Genomic DNA, 19,746 nt, shown 5'->3' with positions numbered 1-19,746 from the left:
ACTCTTGATGTTATATAATGTCCAGGTGTGATAGGATGTGTTCTATTATTAGAAATATTAAACATGTAGTGGATACTGCAGCTCAAATACACTTATGGGTGATCCATTACATTCTCATAACAACTCAAAACAACAGACTGCAGAGCGTGCATGACTGGTTGATGATACATGGGATATAGAAGTGGTATGTCGTCTGTATCTGATAAAACAAAGCGAGATAAGCTCAGGGAGTGAGTTCTAGTCTACTTATAATACAACAATAACACACAAGTTTCAGACATAATGTGATCGAGCACTTTGCTGCTCAGACTCGATATTTTCTGTTCAGTTTGCAGAAAGAAATGTGGAAATATATTATGAAGCCTGTTATTTGTTGACAGACGGAAGAATAAAAAAAAATGTATGAATAAATAAATATATAAATAAATTAATTAATGAATAAAAAAATAATATATAAATATTCTAATGAAGATTCCTGTCTAACATCACCCTGGAGTTTTAATCCTACCTGATTTACCTGACCACCACCACCAGACGTCTCGTGAACCTTCAATTTGAGTTCAACGGAAACTAAAGCAATCAGGACCACCGGTAGGGATAGCAGCAACCAACCGTAGCGTAAAGACGGCAAAGTAGGGAATAAAATCACAATCGATGTTTAGTATTTACCTTGTATAACACTTAAAACAGTATGTTTAATACGAATTACTGTTAAAATCAGTTAAATATGTAATATAATAGGTTGTGGATAAACGGAACTCCCCTCTCCCCACTAGTGGTACGGTCCGCCATTGTGACGTTTTAAAAATTCAGCAGGCAGGCTCGGCAGTTGGCTTACTACTCAGAGAAGAAAATCCGTTGTTGTGGAGAGGAAGAAAGAAATTCGAGCAGCGTTTAACGTCAAAGCCCTGATTTCGCGGCTCGTTTTTCCTCCAGCTTATCCCCCCACTTTTCTTTAGCTAACATGGCGTGTGGAGCGACGTTAAAGCGGTCGATGGAGTTTGAGGCCCTCCTCAGTCCCCAGTCTCCCAAGCGGCGAAGGTGCAATCCACTACCGGGGACTCCTGGCACTCCGTCCCCGCAAAGATGCAACCTCCGTCCCCCCGTCGACAGCCCGACGCACTCGATGTCTCCCCAGGCCATAGGAGGCGAACACAGGCTCACCCCAGGTATGAAATTACACCGGATTGTACGTTTTTTCCCCCTGCGTTTCAGGGTGGGTGTCATGGGGGAGGGGGGGAGGTTTGGGTGGAGTGGAATGGATAGCTAGCTTGTTGAAAGAATCAGAATGGGGGTTGGAGGCTAAACGCTAGCTTAGCGAAGCTAACGCCAGGAAAGGGAACGTCGTCGCCAAGTTGCCGATAAGGATCATTTCACCAATCCATAATAAACCATCGTATGCACAGCAGTAGAGGTGGCTTTGTACAGCTTCGTTGAGCTCATTTTATTCTCCCATAGTTTGCTAAATTAGCTAGCATAGGCTAATAATGAGCTGCACATGAAAATATTAGCTTCAAAGTTCCTTGCATAGCTAAATGAAACATCTATCATCCGGGGGATTGACTATAGCTTCATGGCTACCCCTTTTCTTAAGCTTTTCCTATCCAATCTGCAGCCGTAGTGTGTCCTATCGTGGCCATTTAACATATTCAATTAAACATTTATCTGAAAGCTGGGAGGCTTTAAACAAAAGATCCTGCCTGTGCTTTAATACATAGGTGACAATCTGGCCTGTTGTCTCTACTGAGAAGACAAATGGCATCACAGCAGCAGCCACATCGTGGCAGGCTGTTAATTAGGAGCTGCCTGGCTAATGTTCCTTGATTAGTGCCACAATCGTCTTGCATTGAGGTGGTGGGGGGGGGGGGGGGGGGGGTTACCATTATGCAGCACAGCCATGTCTATTCCTCTTCAGGCCTGCAAGGCATTGTTCATTTCCTTTTAATGTCTGTCATCCACTCTCCCTTTGACTTGGAAAGCTCCGCTGTGAGTGCTGGACGGGTGTGGGGCTCACCAGTAGACCCAGATAATTACCTAGATGTCTGCACTGCGATCCACTGAGGCTTATTGCATGTGCCAGTCACTCAGATCGGGCAGCACGATAGCACTGAGGCCCAGTCGTTACCCTCTATTTAAACATTTTAATTAAAAATGTTGCTGGACACCCTTGAATGTATTTGATCACTTCATTACTGTGAAATGTGAGAGGATTACAAGATGGAGACAGCTGTACTACCTGTGCTAAGCCATGCCGTTAACTCCTAGATTGTCTTCACGTGCTCCCCAGTGATAAGAAAGCATCGCCTACAGCGCAGCATATGATAAAGAGCAGGGTTGCTGTGAGGTGTGCTGACGTCCATCTTGCCACAAAGTATTGACCGTGAGGAAATCGGACGTGCACAGATGAATTCTTCAGTGTTTGATGGCAAGGGACTGCTTGGAGGAGAACGGTCATCCATCATATTATCTCGGTGGCTTTGTGTTGAGCTACTTAACATCTGTTAAACCAATTAAAGATGGTTTCAACTTTCTTATTTCAGTTTCTTTTCGAATGTCAACTTCTTTCCAGAACTTAAATGCCGGGCGAATAGCATGTTAGCATCTTGACTTGGTTTCAGTTGCTGTTCTTCATGATTTACCTGCAAATGTGAGCTATTCGTGATGACGACGTTCATTAAAACGATAAACTAACAAGGGCACACACAGTTCCAATATGCCTGTCATGTCATTTATTAAGTCAAAGGTCAAAATCATGGTGAATTTCACAAAAAAACGTGCCTCTTGGTGTGCATCATTGTAAGAAGACACTGGGGGGCGATGCACACATCGCTCCTAGGACAAGCCAGGGAGGGTTTGTTCAGAGCATTATCACACACACACACACACACACACAGATAAAGGTGAGGATGTCGGTGGCGTCACGGCGTCTTCCTGTGAGATGCATGCATTTCTGCTTTTGGTTGAGCGGTGTTTTTCTCATTCTGCTAAGCAAAAGATTAATAGTGATTGAGACGTGCTGCATTTCTGAGAAGGTAGTTGTAGACGCCTCGAGGTGAAGAAGATGCATTTTCATGCTGCGGTTATTGCTCACTCCCATTTATGCAATCTGATTTGCTCATTGTGGCTCCCTTACAGAGTGGTATGTGGAGTGCAAAATAGGAATCCTATCATTTTTCCGTTCTGACATTGCTTCTTTAGCCTGAAGTTTATGTTTAGTGTTCAACAGACATCTTGTGTGTTCCACTTCTTTCAGTTTGCCTGTTGAGCTGAATTACACCGCAGTAATGTAGATTTGTCTGCTGCAGACATGAGGTCCAGATACCAGGTATAATACTCACCTTCACCCAGAAAGGGGCCCCTTATGGGACCGGTGCCGCAAGCCTGCCCTTCTGCTGTAGTTTGCCAAGTGAAAGCAGTTTTGTATTTAGCGAAAGGTCAGCTGTCATCCCTCCCACCCGTCTCTTCCCACACATGCTTTCCAGCTAGTCAGGTTTGCTTGTGGCGAGCGAGGCTTTGTGTGTGCGTGGATCTCACTCTGCCAAGGTGTCTTCAGGTATTTTTTTCATTATGTAAAATAGGATTGCATACTCTGTTCTCTACCTCATTGTTGTGGTGTGCCAGTTTAGGCTAGTGACGGATGAGGCGGGTGTTTTCCTGGCATGTTATCTAAAAGGATGGACTGGCTGACTTGTTGAGTTGGGCAGGTCCTAGATGAGATCTCTTGTGTATGTTCAGGAAGCTCTTTGTCCAGAAGAGTTAGTCACAATGTTGTGTTTAGCTCTGTTTAAAATGCATTGAGGGATTTCAGAGGGTTTGCATGTAGCCTCTACACGGAAATCTGCCCAATGGCAACGTGTTGACCGTCTGCCTTTTTCAAACTATTGGTCGCCTAAATTCTCTCCGGCAGAAGGGCAACTTCAACTGACCCGTAATACATCACAAACTACTTCCTGGCATTTGGGACCTGCAACCCCCCCATCACAATTCTTTAGCAGTGGAGGGTGAAATTAAATGAGTCAGCTTTGTTTTCCAATCTATCTGGCCGATCTCTTGTCGCATTCACTGTTTGGCCTGTGCGTAAGCCTTTAGCCGAGGCTTTCTCCACCGAGTTGCCCCGTCTCCCGGAAGTCTCTGTGATTGATTGCTTGGCCTGGTTGTGGCAGGGTCATTGTTGCCAAGCAACGCCCAAAGTTGAGCTACTAGTAGTTGGCAGAGCTGGAAGTGACGGGCAGCAGGAGAGGGGGGCTTCACTCGTCACTCAGATGTACCTAGATAAGTGAGATCCGGGCGGACCCGTTCATTAAAGATCGCTGTCGCAGGTTAAACTCACGTCTCCAACTGTAGCTCCATACGCATGAATGCATCATGGTAGAAATATACAGAAGAACCGTCTCAAAGTTCTCTTCAGTCTGGATTTGTTGCAGACTCTTGCTCACCTGTTCATACAGTCCTTGTTTCTCACCCAGGGTTTCCCCCAGGAAACTGGTAAGCGAGAGGCAGTGAGATCTGCAACCCTGCAACGCCCTGCAAAAATACCAAAACGAGACCAAACCGTGCCTGTGTGTTGTGTGCAATAAATGCCTCTTAATATTCAGAAGTCTGTTTGGCGTTTATCGGTGGGGGACTACATTATGGGGTCGAATTAAAAGAAATGTGTTTCACCTGAGGTAATTTTGTTTGTAATTTTTGAGTGATCTACTTATCATTTATTTCCAATTAATTTAGTCTCTATAATGTCAGAATCACAATTTCCCAGAGCTGAAGGTATAAAGCTGTGCTTTTGTGTGATTCTTATGGAGAAACTCAGTATTACAGATCTGCCCATTTAAATCAACTTATTGATGAGTTAACACAACAGTATGGGTGTTGGTTGACTAAGAATGACTTTGGTGGAGGACAGCCCTTCTGTCTACTAATTGTCTCAGTCCCGGTTACAGCCCCTTTGTGGGTTGGGAACATGGCTTTATTACCAGTGAAAAGCCCCTCCGTGGCTAAATAAACAGCCTGTCGGATTAGGGTCCTGTATTGTTGATGCTGGAAGGTTTCAGGGGCCACATACAGCCAGAGGAGGGGCGGGGGGGTCTCTGAAGGCACCAGTCCAAAAGTGCATGACCACATATAACATGGCGTTCCTCACCCTCCAAACAAGCTTTCTGATGAGCAGGCTGAACGTGGCTTCTGGCCTTCTCCACCCAAGATAAACCAGGCAATGAGGTTCCCCAGATAGAGACGCAACATATAGACGTCCCCCCCCCCGTATGAACCCAGAAAGATAAAGTCCTTCCGCTGCATTTGGTTATCTTTATTTGAGACATGTTGTTTTTCTCGTTTTTTCCAGGACTTTTTTTAACCGTAAGCTTATAATTAGATGTGTGTGCTGGCTGTGACCCATGTTTAAGCAGCTGCAGCGTGGGCCATCCTTCAGGACATCATCGAGATGATACACGGCAAACCAATCTCTGACCCCATCATAGCTCTCTGCATGTCTACAGGACCTTTTTATTACCTTTTTTATTTAAGTCTATACCTGATGCATGTTTAACTTGAGTATAAACTGTAAGGCTGCAACTTATGATTCGTTTTGATGACCTATGCATTATTTTATCTATACATTTGATCAATTAATCAGTTTGTAAATATCCTCGTTATTATATGTACTATTTTGTCCAAATAAGAATAAAAAACCCAAAAATTGTTAACTGTAAGAAAATCCGCAAATAGGCACAACTGAAAACCTAGAAGCAGCTGATGTTTTGGTGTTTTTGCTTGAACAATAAATAAATAATTGATTATCCATATACTTATTTTTCTTTTGATCAACTACTTGCATGTATTGCAGTAACGAACCCAGTCGAACAGTATCTCTCCCCGTGACTTCTTCATTGACTTTGGAGATAATTGCAAGTAGCTATTTTTGTAATGTGAGAAACCAGTAAAGTGTACATGCCATGCATACAGCTGCAGCTGTACACTTGAAGTGAAATTGAAATTAGTGAGTTATCTCAGGCAATATGGCACATTTACGACCCAAAACAAGCGCTTGTTGAAGTGTGCAAACACCATTATCGGTCTCTTTCACGGCCTACATCGTACCTGATATTGATTAGCAGTTGTACGTTTACATGTGTGCTCGGTTGCCATTCTGCAGTTGGTATTCTATCCTTGTGTGGATTAATTAATTAATGATTGTGACAATGCAGGCCGTTTGGAAAGAAACCCATCCACAATAACGTCCTTTAATGTGCAACGATCTTCCAAAACTCTTGTTTGCTTTAAACGTGGTAAAATTCCAGTTTTAGTCCCAATCCACAAAATATAAAGTGTGTATATATAGAGTAGTATATCAAGTTTTCTGCACTAGGTGAGGGACGATGTATGATTTGATCACATCTAGATTTATAAAAACCCTTTTTTTACATTTTCATTATCTGGATAATCATGAATATCGTCAGGAATGATTTAAAAAGCCGTCTATTTCACTATCATGGTAGAGAAGTAAATAGAGCCTGATTTAAATAAAACATTCAGGAAGTATCGTAGAAAAATAGACACACTGTACATGTTGCATGTAACTGTTCCACTTCACATTTTGGGGAAACTGTAATGGGTGATTATCAGCCTGAATTTGCATGATTTATCAGTGCCTTGAAGTAGAGACCAGAACCGTCCTGTTCCACATTATCTGTATTTCGACCTTGTATTGCACAGATCTTTCCACGCAAATCAGTTTATTTTGTACGCCACAGAAAACCTCAAGCATCTGTTCAACCACTAAATATGCCTCTGAAGAATGAGAGGCTTTTACTTTGTTACAAAGTTACTTTGAAGAATGCTGATTTATGGTGCAGCCTTAACGAAAGCCTCTTCACCAGCTGTAGCGATGCCGACGTCATGAAAGACGTTTGGCAGAGAAGTGAAAGTGATAGTCACAAGATCAGGAAGCTCTTCAAGTCGTGCGTGTGTCTGTGTGTGTGTGTGCGTGTGTGCGTGTGTGTGTGTATCAGCTGTAGCAGGTATGTCAGTGTGCCGTTCTGCTGCTTCCTGTGTTGTTTTTTGGACCCATGTCAGTTTAGAGATGTGCATAGCTTTAGTTGATCTTCAGAGCGCCATGGCTGATGACGCCTTCCCGTAATAGTCCGTATTCATGCTGGTGAGTGCATTCAACATTGTGATTGTGGTTGCAGTGGGCGTGGTATTGAAAAGAACACACATTATAGACTAAACTAATGAACTCGCTGAATATGAAGAAGCAGCTGGGACAACTGCTACTTCTGGAGATATATGTTGGCATTCAAAATGGAGACTTAAATGGCACATTATTCATTTGAAAACCTGTAATTTTGCACTTTTTGTGGGTTTCATTTAAATAAGCAAAAGTTTCAATACACATTTGTTGTGGCAGCGGTTGGCAACATCCCTCATGACGCCCGAGGAGCTGAAACGTTTGTTTTTTGTGTGCGTCTCTTCTGTCCTGGTTTAAATCTGTGCTCGTTTGTGTTTGCTCCCTACAGAGCAGATCTTCCAGAACCTCCGCCAGGAGTACAGCCGGATCCAGAGGCGGCGGCAGCTGGAAGGGGCCTTCAACCAGACTGAGGCCTGCAGCTCCAGTGACTCCCCCAGCCCCAGTTCCTCCCTCAACGCTCCCAGCTCCCCACCAGGTAGGAACACACACACACACACACACACACACACACACACACACACACACACACACACACACACACACACACACACACACACACACACACACACACACACACACTCTAAGCATGAGTGCATTTTTGTAAAAGCAGCGTTTATTTATTTACTTTTTTTTTTACAGTTCTCAGACTTTCCCGTTATAGAAGTCCGTCTTTCTGTTGAGTGTCGTAACATTTTAGTTGCTGTTGGATCCGTTTGGGTTCGTCGAGAGCTGTTGGGCGGTTTTGTACTTCTGCAGGTTTTAACTTTTGCTTCATGAGGGATTAATTTGAGGGATTATTTGATTAATGTTTCTGCTTTCTTTTGTTCTGGTTAGCAAGTCCTTGAAGTGACGGCCAACTCAGACATCAAAAACAGACTGACAGCTTTTTTTTTTTTTTTTTTAAGCCTGTGTTTTGTAACAATCATGAATGATAAGGTCATTCAGTCTTCAAGGCCTGCCAAAAACAAAAACCCCTTTGCTGGACCTGCATGACCAACTCTAGTCTCAAGAGGCAGGCTACTGCTGCTCATCCAAACAATCACAAGGGCAGAGGGATTGTGATTCCAGATGTGAGTTTGTGAAAGATTTATAGATGTTTGTGCCAAATCCAAAAGCCCGCTCCTGAAATGGAGACGTCTCTCCCATCTGAGTTCAGTCATATCCTGTAGAAGCGTCCGCTCCATTCTCGTTTTCTCAGGGTGCTGACATGTAATGAACCGTTGGAAAATAAAAAGCACTTTCATGCCTCATCATATCTGAGGATAACAAATCAAACGCGTATGAAGTGTCATGGAATAAATCCCATTTACTGTGATAATGTGAAGAGCTCGGAGAGGATACAACCGTTTCTTTGTGAAGGCGTTGATGAATCCAGAGGTCGTAAACGTACACGTCTAAACCCAAGAAGAACGTTTACGTTGAATGATTTTTCTTTTTTAAATGGCTGTCCATACAGACATAACTTTAATATTTTTTTACAATCGCGCTCTGAACACAACAAGGATGGATAAATCACTTGATGCCCTGGTGACCTTCTCCGTTTAGGTTGTTTCAGCCCGTCTTTTGTCTACATGTGTCATTCATATGGACAAACATGGCACGTTTGACTTTTGCTCCTCTCTGGGAAACTGATCATGCTGCAGCATTCGCAGTGCGTTTTTGTTTCCTCACAGTTTGGGCGTGTGATGTAATCCAAGTCCCGGGCCTCGAGGCGCCGGTGTTTTTTCCTAATCACTCTTGCCGTACGGCCTCACGGATCACACTAGACTGCACCGCTACGAACCGCCATCTTTCTGTGTCTGAGGCGGCCATTACACCGTCGTCCTCGCTCTGCCATCCTCTCCTGTGATTTACAAACGTTTTAGTCCAAATGGCTCCCAGCAGACCTCAAAGACCGCTGGGTGAAGGATCATCGAGCTAAAGCTGGCTCCAGTTGCACCTTTGGGGGGGAGGGAGGGCCCACATTAGTGCTGCATGACCCTGCCGACTGGCAGAGGTGAGGGACGACGGAAAGCAAAGCTGTAAATACGCAGCTGGCCCAGCACCTATTTCTGAAGAGGGGACGTTTCTGTCTCTGTGACTTATCGCCGTGCCGGAGACGTGAGCAGTTCATTTGTCATAACGGAGCTGTGTTTCTGCGTTTCCAGGTGCCTCAAGGAAGGACCAGCCCTCGTTTACACTGAAGCAGGTGAGCTACCTGTGTGAGCGGCTGCTTAAAGACCACGAGGAGAAGATCCGGGAGGAGTACGAACAGATTCTTAACACAAAACTCGCAGGTAAGACTAAAAAAGTAGGAAACATTCAAACACTCACAATTCGTCTGCACGTGAAGCACAGTGAAAGTGTCGCTGTGTAATGGGAAACGTCCGGCCTCCTCCCTTATGTGTATGTTGACATATCATATCTGTTAGGTCTGCAGCGCTGGCATCCTCGTTCCCTCAAACAGACTTTATATAAGCCTCCGGATGCCACGGCTGTAAACGGGGCCGGCAGCAAGTACAAAGACTCCATTAGTATGTCCGCATTTAAAAACAAAAAAACACCAGTTTGTTTGTTTTGGCCCTCCATACCCACCGAGCTGCTGTTTTAAATATCCAAACACAGCTTTCCCAGAGTGTATGAACTTTAAAATGCTGGCTTGGTGTGTGTCTGCAGGGTAAAGTGAGCTTCAGCCAAACTGACTTATGCTGACTTATTGTAAATGTCAGTATCGGCCAATCACGCCGTCGAGCTGTTTTCTGTCAGGTCATGTTGATCATATAACCTCTAAATGAGACCGTATTATGGGTTTAACTGACGCTCTGCAGGCTTACTAGATCGCTGCTGTGGTGTAAAGTTTCGTTGTTTCCACCTGAAGACAAAGAAGAAGAGATTTAACAGTTTAGAAGGAGATCTTTGACTCCACATCCTCACCTTCGTCGTCTTCTCTTTCCAGAACAATACGAATCTTTTGTGAAATTCACACAAGACCAGATCATGCGAAGATACGGAGCCCGGCCTGCTAGTTGTAAGTATCTGATCACTCTGTTTGATCCGTGTTCTGGGAATGAAGGATGACCTGCTTGTTATCTCAGCTGACGACGGTACCGATCATTTCATGTGTTTCAGATGTCTCTTGAACTCGCCGTGATGAGATCTCGGCTTCCTCTCACAAGACGGCTGCTCTTCTACTGCCCCCCCCCCCCCTCCCATCCGGTTGATTTTCATTTTATTCCCCCCCCCCCCCCCCCACCCCCTTCTCCCCCCTCCCCGATCTTAAACTGTTTGGGTACCATGGTTTATCCTCTTTTTAATCCAAACATTGATATCTTACTTCAAAACTATCGCTGCTGGCCAAAAGTTAGAAGAATCTGAAAGAGAAATTAATTTTGAGCCCTTTTTTTTTTTTTTTTTTTCGTCTTTCTCGTTCTACGCTCTTTCTGGAAATCCTGACTAAAGCAGATCTGTGTCAAATCTACTTGCCGGCGCTGTAGAAAACGCTTATTGGCTCACGTGATCATTCTGTATAACCTTCCAGCAGCTGTATTTAATGGCTTCTGCTTCTCACATTGTCCCCTCCCTCCCTCCCTGCCTCCCCCATCTCCCCCTCCTCACAACTCTACCCGAGAATGTGGATTTTTCTCCCTTTTGAAAAAAATAAAAGTTCTGTGATTTAAAGTCTTTTGTCTGGGAGGTTTTCTTGAAGCGTGCATGTGTTGATTTGTAATGTGGCTTCTGGTTCTGTCGCATAAAATCACATTTTATACACCGAATGGTAACAGGACGTTGTTCATGCCCACAACAATGAGTCGATGTAAAACCTCACGTCTGTCTTACAGAGAACTCTGTAGAGTTCTTCTTATGCCTTCCGTCATTTGAAAAAACAGTAAATTGCACTCTGCCTTGTGTATATAGTATGTCTATGCTAGTTCTCAGTTGTATACTGGACTTGTAGTCTGGTATACTTACAGGGTATACTAATATATTTTGTGTAAATGTAAATTCCCTGTACATGTTGTTTTCATAACTGGCTGCTCTAACTATAATTTCCGTGTGTGTTTGTAGATACATACATGCATACATGCATACATACATACATACATACATGCATGCATACATTATATACTTATGAGTAATTGGCATATAAAAAGCACTTCATCTTTACTAGAGACCTCTAATGTAAAGTGGACTCTGCTTCCACCTTGTGGTTGCTGTGAGGTACTGCAACACCGATATCAAAGTGCGCTTCACTGCATTATTTTATAGAAGTGTAATATTTATAGATATTAATTAAACGGCGGATCAAAGATGGTGGCTTTGTTTTCCTCCCTGTGTGTGTTGGGGGGGGGGGGGGGGGGGGTAGAGAAGAGAGGGGCTGATCTGGAGGCGGGACTGTGACGTCACTGATCCCAGGTGTGGCACAGGGAAACAGGTAGACGGCCTGACTACCTGCAGACTTCTGGTGTTCGCTGCGTTCCTGTGAAGAAACCAGTGTCTTGCAGCCGAGAGGTCGAGCTGAGACCTTCAGAGACCGAGGAAGGAAGCTTCGAGCAGGAAAAGCAATGCAAGGTCTATAATTATCTCCGAGGCTGTTCCTTTTTTCTCCTCCTCGTTCCCCGGATCCCGCAGCGACGGCCGGCTGGAAGAAGGGACTGAAACACGGAGGAACGGTGTCGGAGACGTCCCGCTGTCCACCTTTCTACCGTCCCGCTGTCCACTACCTTTGTGTTGAACTCCAGTACTGTGTGTGTGTGTGTGTGTGTGTGTCAGTGTGTGTGTGTGTGTGTCAGTGTGTGTGTTGCTCGCTTGAATTAAGATTAGTCGATCACCCATATTGATGCGTTTGAGGCCGCCCGGAACAATCTGCACTCTTCCTGTCGAAGGTTTAGGTGAGTGAACATTTATTAAGTCGGATTCATTCAACAATGACAAAAAACCCAAAACGTAAGAATGTCTGACCTTACATTTAAACCCAACAGAATCCCAGCGACGCCCACGTAAACAGGAAACGCGTTAATTAACAAGCTGCTGCATCTCATGGCAGTTAAACTGGGACTCTAGTCTGTTTCTCATCAGATCTCTGCAACTTAACAGAAATATAACTTTTAATACAAAAGTCACATAAAGGGGAACAGCTTTAGTGTCTTTGTGTTAAACTCTGCTCTCTTTTGATTTGATTTCCTGCCAGCTGGACGTGAGCTCAGTTACTAAAGGAGGGTTTGTTATTCACTAGTTTCATGCTTTAAAGGAGTAATTTGTTAATGAGCGTTCAGTCACAGAAATGATACATTTATGTAGTAGAGATGAGATATAGTGACTTGATAGAGCTCACTTTCATGGTAGAGAAGTTAAAAATAGAGCCTGATGTAAAAACAAATACAGGATACAAAAGAACATTTAAAAAAAATGTATTCATCCTATATTTAGGCTGCAAATCCTTATGATTCATTATCTTATTTAAGATGATTTGTTTTTCACTGAAAACTGTACTCTACTGTAAAACGCTGCGTTTGTGTGTAAAAGGGAAAACTGAGCTTTTTCTTCCCAAAATATAAAATACCAGTATGTTTCCATGCAATTATTGAGTTTTAAGCACATTTTGATGATTATCGCATTTATCACAACATGACATTCTCTTTAGCCTGTGATAGCATTTGTGTTTATTTATGGGGATTAACTTTAAATGGTGGAATTGTTTTGTAGAGGAGCTGTATTTAAAATCCATTTCTATGTGAACACTTGCCGGTTTAGGTATTGTTTCATATTTATGGTTAATTTCTGGAGAATAATTTAATTCAGTGTTAACTCTGCTCTGCTGCGTAGGACCGGAGCCGTGATGGACGACATCGACCTGGAGCAGCAGGAGCCGTTCCCCGTGGACCGGGATGGGAAGCGGTTCAGGACCGCCGAAGACCAGCCCGATGGCCTCAGGAAGATGGGCTGTTGTGAGAAGTTCCAGCACTCCGTCTCCAAGTGGATGCTTCCGGAAGACTCCCGCAGCAAATACCTGGAACGGGCCAACTGCTGCCCGCCCCCCATCTTCATCATCCTCATCAGTGTTGCAGAGGTAGCTTGTCTCGTCCCGTCTGAATGACACACATGAGGACCGGGTCGGTATGGATCTGATTTACATGCAGCCTACATTGGGCTATATGCTGCCAGGGTGTTAATGAGGCTATAGATTCACTGGGACTGGCTTTAGTGGAGCAGAGGTGTGATGTCATAGAAGCCTGGATCGTTTTAAACCTCCATATTTATTCAGCAAATACATTGTATGATATCACTGGAGGGTGGACCGTTGGTGCTGCTCACAGAATATTTGCACGTGATTGTGGATGAGTCATCGGTAATATGGATGTAATGACTAAGTGGGTAAACCGCAAATATGAGCGTAGGGATGGGAGGGTATAGGAGTTTTTAAATGTTGGATATAGGAGTTTTTAATATCGGATATAGGAGTTTTTAGACATCGGATATAGGAGTTTTTAAACATCGGATATAGGAGTTTTTAAATATCGGATATAGGAGTTTTTAAACATCGGATATAGGAGTTTTTAAACATCGGATATAGGAGTTTTTAAACATCGGATATAGGAGTTTTTAAACATCGGATATAGGAGTTTTTAAACATCGGATATAGGAGTTTTTAAATATCGGATATAGGAGTTTTTAAACATCGGATATAGGAGTTTTTAAACATCGGATATAGGAGTTTTTAAATATCGGATATAGGAGTTTTTAAACATCGGATATAGGAGTTTTTAAATATCGGATATAGGAGTTTTTAAATATCGGATATAGGAGTTTTTAAATATCGGATATAGGAGTTTTTAATATCAATATCAATATTTCAATATCCATATCCATATATATATTTGTAGTTTTAAATCATTTCTGTGCACATGATTGAATCCGTTGTGTTTTTCTAATCTGCTGCTTCTTATCAAATATCCTAAATGTAGTTAATTTGCATATTTCCATCACATTATTGTTACTTGGGGATGAATCCACACACTTAAAACGTGTAAAATCTCGCTACAAAGTTGCCGTTGAAGTCAGTTTGGTGTTTAACAGCTCACTCTTTAGTAGCTCACAGATGTCCAGTGTCACTGCATTTGAATGTCAGTGAATACTATCTGTTATGTTTGGAGAGGAGGAGGAGGAGGAGGAGGAGGTGGAGGAGGAGGAAGATGGACTGAGATGCAGTGTTCTCTCTCAGCGTGCCGTCGCTTTATATTCCCACAGATGCTTTCAGACGTACGAGCTGCGGCTCGGTGAAACACTCCAACATCTGTATTTCTGATCCGTCCTGCACATCTTTATTTTCACAGCTGTTTTCTGCTGCTACTCTTCCCGATGTCCATTCTTAGAGATGAACTTGTGTGTTTCCGTCCCTTCACACAGCTGGCGGTGTTCATCTACTACGCCGTGTGGAAGCCTCAGAAGCAGTGGGTGACCCTGGATGAAGGCATCTGGAACAGCCCCCTCACCTACAAGCCCGAGCAGAGGGAGGAAGCGTGGCGCTTCATCTCCTACATGTTCGTCCACGCCGGGTAAATAATTACACCATCAGACACTCTATGGTCCGGGATCTTAGCCGTGAAGCTCATAATCCCTGCAGGCTTTTATTTGTAACGCTGTCAGGCGTGATGTCACATGTGAGTCCTGCATTACTTCATATTCAGCTACCAAGGCGAGTCCCGTGAGTGCTTTTTATAGAGGAACACAGCTTTCAGCCGGCACATCTGTCAAAACACGACCAAGTGGTGTGATGTGGCAAACAGAAAAACAAACCTTAAAGTATGTATAAGCCGACACGGCGGGAGGAAAACCCCCAAATCCTGACTACGCCGAAGGAAAACACAGGAAAACCAGAAGAGGAACAACGCTCGCTGAGAAACAGGATATTTGCTTAGAGGATACGGATCGTGATAGTCTGTCCTTTTCCACAACAACGTGGAAGTGAGTCAGTCCCACATGCAGCGTCCGCTATGATGCGTTTAAAAACCTGAATATGTTTAAACATCTGTTTAAATCTAAAGAACCCCGCTGTTTTATTTACTTCTTTACTGATACACGTTTATATTTGTTAGTTCTTTACTGATATATGGTATATATTTGGGATCTGGTTTTACAGATTTACATTTTCAGGAAGACAAGAGGCTCGGGGCTGCAGTATCTGTTCACGATTTATAGATAGATAGAAAAACAGACAGATAGATAAAGATATAGATTATTTCTTTCTTCCTTTCTGTCTTTCTTTCTGTCTATATTTCTGTCTGTCTTTCTTTCTTTCTGTCTTCCTTCCTTTCTTCATCCCGTGGCCAAGCATCCAGTACAACATGACAGACCTTTAGAAAAAGAAAATCTTTTTGTGGTTCAATAACAATAGAACGATAGAAAACCACCAGTTTTACCCTTTAAATCCTCAACATTGTTTCTAAAGTACCCATCAGCCTCTCACGTCTTCTTCTCTGCCCGTCCAGTGTGGAGCACATCGTGGGCAACCTGGTGATGCAGCTGCTGCTGGGCATCCCGCTGGAGCTGGTGCACAAAGGCTTCGAAGTGGGGATGGTTTACATGGCGGGCGTCCTGGCCGGTGAGCATGGTTTCCTCCAGTAAAGCCCCTGCAGGAATTTCATTAGAGCGTTCAGAAGATTAACTCACGACCATCTCTCGCAGGTTTACTGGGAGCTGACATCATATTTTGTTTTCCAGAAAGAATAAAATGCGGTATTTTGGTGCACAATATGTGATCTAAAAAGGTTGATAAGGCGTTTCCCGTATCAGAGCCGTCAGGTGTTTGTGAACGCACCCCGGCGTCGAACACTAACTCATCTTGATCGGAGCTTTTTCCTGTTAAATGCCACTGATTTTCAAAGCGGGTACTTTGTGTTTCCCCTCAGGCTCGCTGTGCAGCTCCATCTTTGATCCTCACAGTGCTTTGGTGGGAGCCTCCGGCGGTGTTTATGCCTTAATAGGAGGCTATTTCATGAATGCAGTGGTGGTGAGTTTACATCCAGTCTGCATCTCAGTCTCCAGTGTTTACTTTGGGTTCAGAATTACATTATTTTATACGTTATCATTGATAATGTGTGTACAGTAGCGGCTCACTCACATTTTAAAAATTCACTCCACAGAACTTCCGAGAGATGATTCCTCTCCTTGGAATATTCCGTATCCTGGCTATAGTGATATTCGGTACGTTCTCCTGCGTGTTTTCAACCCGTTTTTTCAGTTTCCGACTGCTGTGATCACCTTTTTTAACATGTGACATTTAATTCTTTCCTTCTTCAGTCGGCACAGATTTTGGATTTGCCTTCTACAGAAGATTTGCGTCAGACGAGGCTGGTTTGAAGGTAGGGGTGTACAGTAGAGAGCGAGCTCACGGCTGTTTCCAGCTCATGTTGGGTGATGGATTTGATCTGCTTGTAGCTACACGTATGATCAGAACTCCTGCTGGGACTTGATTGAACTTAAAGAGAAATACCTCTCTCTTATGGCGCTCACTAAAGGACAAAACACTTTTCAAATCCATAGTTTCAGGTTTGAACTGAAAGCTTCTGGTGTCTTCTTCCTGTTTGCAGAAGCTTGTTTGTCTTTTTAACTGATTACCTCTTAAAAAGCTGCTTCCTTCCTCCCTCCCCCACCTTGTTATCTCCCTCCTTTCCCTCCTCCCGACTCTTTGTTTGGCTGTTAAACTGGTTCTGCATGTTTTTTTGGGTGTGAGCTCGTGTGACAGCCGTCGAGGGTCTGTGTTGGCTGTAATTTGGGGAATCAGGCCCACAGGCTGACTGAAAGCTGACCTCTCTCCTCCCAGGTGTCCTTCGTGGCTCATTTTGGAGGAATCCTGGCCGGGATGACCATCGGCTACGTCTTCTTCAGCGCTTACAACAAGAAGCTGCTCAAAGACCCGCGGTTCTGGCTGTGTATAGTGGCCTATGTAGTCTGTGTGGTCTTTGCTGTGATCTTTAACATCTTCCTGTCTCCAGCACCACCTTAAAGCTGCACTCATAACCTCTTTATACACCTTAAATCCACACTCAGGACTGGTGTGTTTCAGGGAAAGGTTGCGTTTCAGGGACTTTTGTTAATGCAACACACAGTTTTTAAAGATTATCTTTTTAATTATCTTGTGTGTGAGTTCAAAGGGAAGGGCGCCTCCTGCTGTTTATTGTTAACATTCATCCATATTTTAGACATGGAGCAAAACGTACCCTTTAGAAAGGGAGTTATTTAGAACTCAATTAAATGTTAACCGTTTCTTTAAATGTGTTTTATTTGATATTTTTATTTATGTTTTAGTGTTTTATATATGTGTTTTTCTTCCTGATTATTAAGAAATTAATGAACACACTCGTTTGATTTCATATCATTTTCTCAAACTGTTTGATTGCATCATTTTATGCTAGTTTTCTGTTGAATCTTTAAGGACTTTTTTGGACTTTCAGTATTCATGTAATGTGCCTTAAACATGGTGAAATATTCACCTTATAAAAAAAAAAGATAAATGAGTTTACATGGGAGGGAAAACAGGGATGCGTGTTTATAACGTTGGTTCCTTCTGTAAGCAAAGAGCCGGTTCACCATCCGACCAGGCTTCATGCCACCTTATTGTTTCAGTCGCATCCTGTTGACCGGACGTGGCTAATTGCTGGCTGTCGAACTGTTGATTAATTTTTTTGTCTTATTGTTTCTTAACCGCATAAATACAAAACTTTGCCTTTAAACTTAAACGTGAACTAAAGTCTACTGAACTGATGTTAGTATTTATGTATACACTGACTTTTTACAGTAAGGAACCTGTTTCTATTGTGACTACCTGCATGTATTGCTATAATTAGCATGGGGGGGGGGGAACAGATTAAACCTCTCGATGGTCTAATGCAAGTTTAGTTTAGTTTAAGTTTTAGTTTAGTGATGGTGCATTTTTCAGAAACAGCTAAACGTATTTCAATGATCTAAAATCACATGAACTATGACCGAAGAAAATAAGTGTTTTTTAATAAATTAAGATGTATTTTATGGCTTGTTTTTTTTTTTTTGTCAAACTGAATCTGATCAATAGAAGAGTATTGATTTTTATACAGAATTAACAGTAAAGTAAATGATCAGATAACACGGTATACATTGCATTGCATGTTTTGATTGCACCTGCATGGGACAGTCTACAGTATGTGGAAAGTTCTATAGCTTCCAAACGCAGCTCATCAATATGACTATTATATACTATAAATAGTGCATCAATATTCAATTATCATGAGCTTGTTTGCCGTGACCCGACATGGTGAGAAACGGCGTCCTATGGAGTTCAGCAATCGAAGAATCTGATGACTCTGGAGAGGACTGCCGAAACGTATTTGCAACTGTTGTGTCATGAATTCAATACGTACTGTTAATGTTTCTGTTAAAAAATATATATAAATATTCAGGGATATCAATCTAGAGTTTAACTTATTTATTTGTATTTCATTTAGTTTCCTCATGTCTCAGACATTTAACTGAATGCATGATGTCTTCTGAGTGTGCCGGAGCTTCATGTCTCCATATCACGCTTCACTGAGTTGCACATTGTAGTATAATCTAGTATGAAGATGCATAATTGTGCACAGTGAAGTAACAACAAGCAACATAAGGATAATTCAGGATGCAGACATTTAAATCAGCGTTGCCAGACGGTGAGCCAGGGGACGGACGCTCCTGGGGTTGAAGTACAAGTGAAATCGATTTGAAAAATGGGAAATAACATTGGGATTTTCCCAATATGTTGTCCCAGTGTGACCTTCTGTGCCCGTAATGTGTTTGTACCAGACTGGTTTGAATCAATCCGGCTCTGCTGGGTAGAATGGGAGGTTTTAGGGCAGAAGCCTGGCTGAGCTGGCGGCTCGTCAATCACATATTCCCACTCTGCTTCATAGTTTCTCTTCCTCTGTAAAGAACAAGTAACGGACATACCATAGATGGGTGTGAATCTGTCATTTCACTGACCACAGATCAGCATATTCATCCACAGAGGCATTTAGAGGTATTTGGACTGTGTGCAGCTGGTAAGCACACTAATCCATCCTCATAGATTTCTTTTAAATGGAGCAAAATAATGTTTCAAGTGCATGAGAACTTAATTACATCCCGAGAGGAGCAGCAGGGTATGAAATCGGACATGATGGATCATCGATTACTTTGCTATAGTAGAGAGAAACTATTGATTGCTACAAGGCCTGGGTGGATAACCCGTATTGATGATGTGGAGATTCCAACCACAGTTTCCTTCTCTTTGTTTGTACTTGCAGAGCAAAGAGTCTCCAACTATTGGACGTGAAACAAATTCTAACAACTTAGACTTGCAAAGCATCTGTTTGGGAACAGATTTATTATTTACACCCACAACTAATGTCCACACCTAAATGAACCAGAGATCAGTGAGTTCTCACCTCTGCATGCAGGATTTCTGCTTGGAAGACTTAAAAAGGAAAAAAACGAAGAAGAAGAAGAAGAGCTTTGACCTGCAAACATTGAGGTCACTATCAGTGTTACAACCGGTTACAGCCATCACCGTGAGGTCCTGATCTAAATGCACCGCTGAA

The 19,746-nt window shown here is 42.9% G+C and overlaps 2 protein-coding genes across 2 annotated transcripts; both read left to right on the top strand.

The window, feature by feature from the left end:
* Window positions 1–824: 824 nt before the first annotated feature.
* On the top strand, window positions 825–10,840 carry akirin1 (akirin 1). The gene is made up of 5 exons (XM_084027361.1): window positions 825–1,169; window positions 7,512–7,658; window positions 9,331–9,459; window positions 10,119–10,190; window positions 10,292–10,840. Exons 1-5 carry the CDS (start codon window positions 965–967, stop codon window positions 10,300–10,302), a joined length of 564 nt encoding a protein of 187 aa, XP_083883487.1. The 5' UTR covers window positions 825–964; the 3' UTR covers window positions 10,303–10,840.
* A 727-nt stretch (window positions 10,841–11,567) lies between these two features.
* rhbdl2 (rhomboid, veinlet-like 2) lies at window positions 11,568–17,189 on the top strand. Its single transcript, XM_084026698.1, has 8 exons — window positions 11,568–12,051; window positions 12,986–13,229; window positions 14,567–14,715; window positions 15,649–15,761; window positions 16,069–16,169; window positions 16,303–16,363; window positions 16,460–16,521; window positions 16,983–17,189. Exons 2-8 carry the CDS (start codon window positions 12,999–13,001, stop codon window positions 17,163–17,165), a joined length of 900 nt encoding a protein of 299 aa, XP_083882824.1. The 5' UTR covers window positions 11,568–12,051; window positions 12,986–12,998; the 3' UTR covers window positions 17,166–17,189.
* The last annotated feature ends 2,557 nt before the right edge of the window (window positions 17,190–19,746 follow it).

Source organism: Eutrigla gurnardus, assembly GCF_963514095.1.
Source record: "Eutrigla gurnardus genome assembly, chromosome: 14".
NCBI classification, from domain to species: domain Eukaryota; kingdom Metazoa; phylum Chordata; class Actinopteri; order Perciformes; family Triglidae; genus Eutrigla; species Eutrigla gurnardus.
This window is presented reverse-complemented; position numbering and strand designations above follow the sequence as displayed.

Coding starts and splice junctions, on each gene's coding strand:
- akirin1 (XM_084027361.1), top strand. CDS start 965: ATGGCGTGTGGAGCGACGTTAAAGCGGTCGATGGAGTTTGAGGCCCTC. Junction 1,170..7,511: donor CGAACACAGGCTCACCCCAG/GTATGAAATTAC, acceptor TGCTCCCTACAG/AGCAGATCTTCCAGAACCTC. Junction 7,659..9,330: donor CGCTCCCAGCTCCCCACCAG/GTAGGAACACAC, acceptor CTGCGTTTCCAG/GTGCCTCAAGGAAGGACCAG.
- rhbdl2 (XM_084026698.1), top strand. CDS start 12,999: ATGGACGACATCGACCTGGAGCAGCAGGAGCCGTTCCCCGTGGACCGG. Junction 13,230..14,566: donor TCCTCATCAGTGTTGCAGAG/GTAGCTTGTCTC, acceptor CCCTTCACACAG/CTGGCGGTGTTCATCTACTA. Junction 15,762..16,068: donor CATGGCGGGCGTCCTGGCCG/GTGAGCATGGTT, acceptor GTTTCCCCTCAG/GCTCGCTGTGCAGCTCCATC.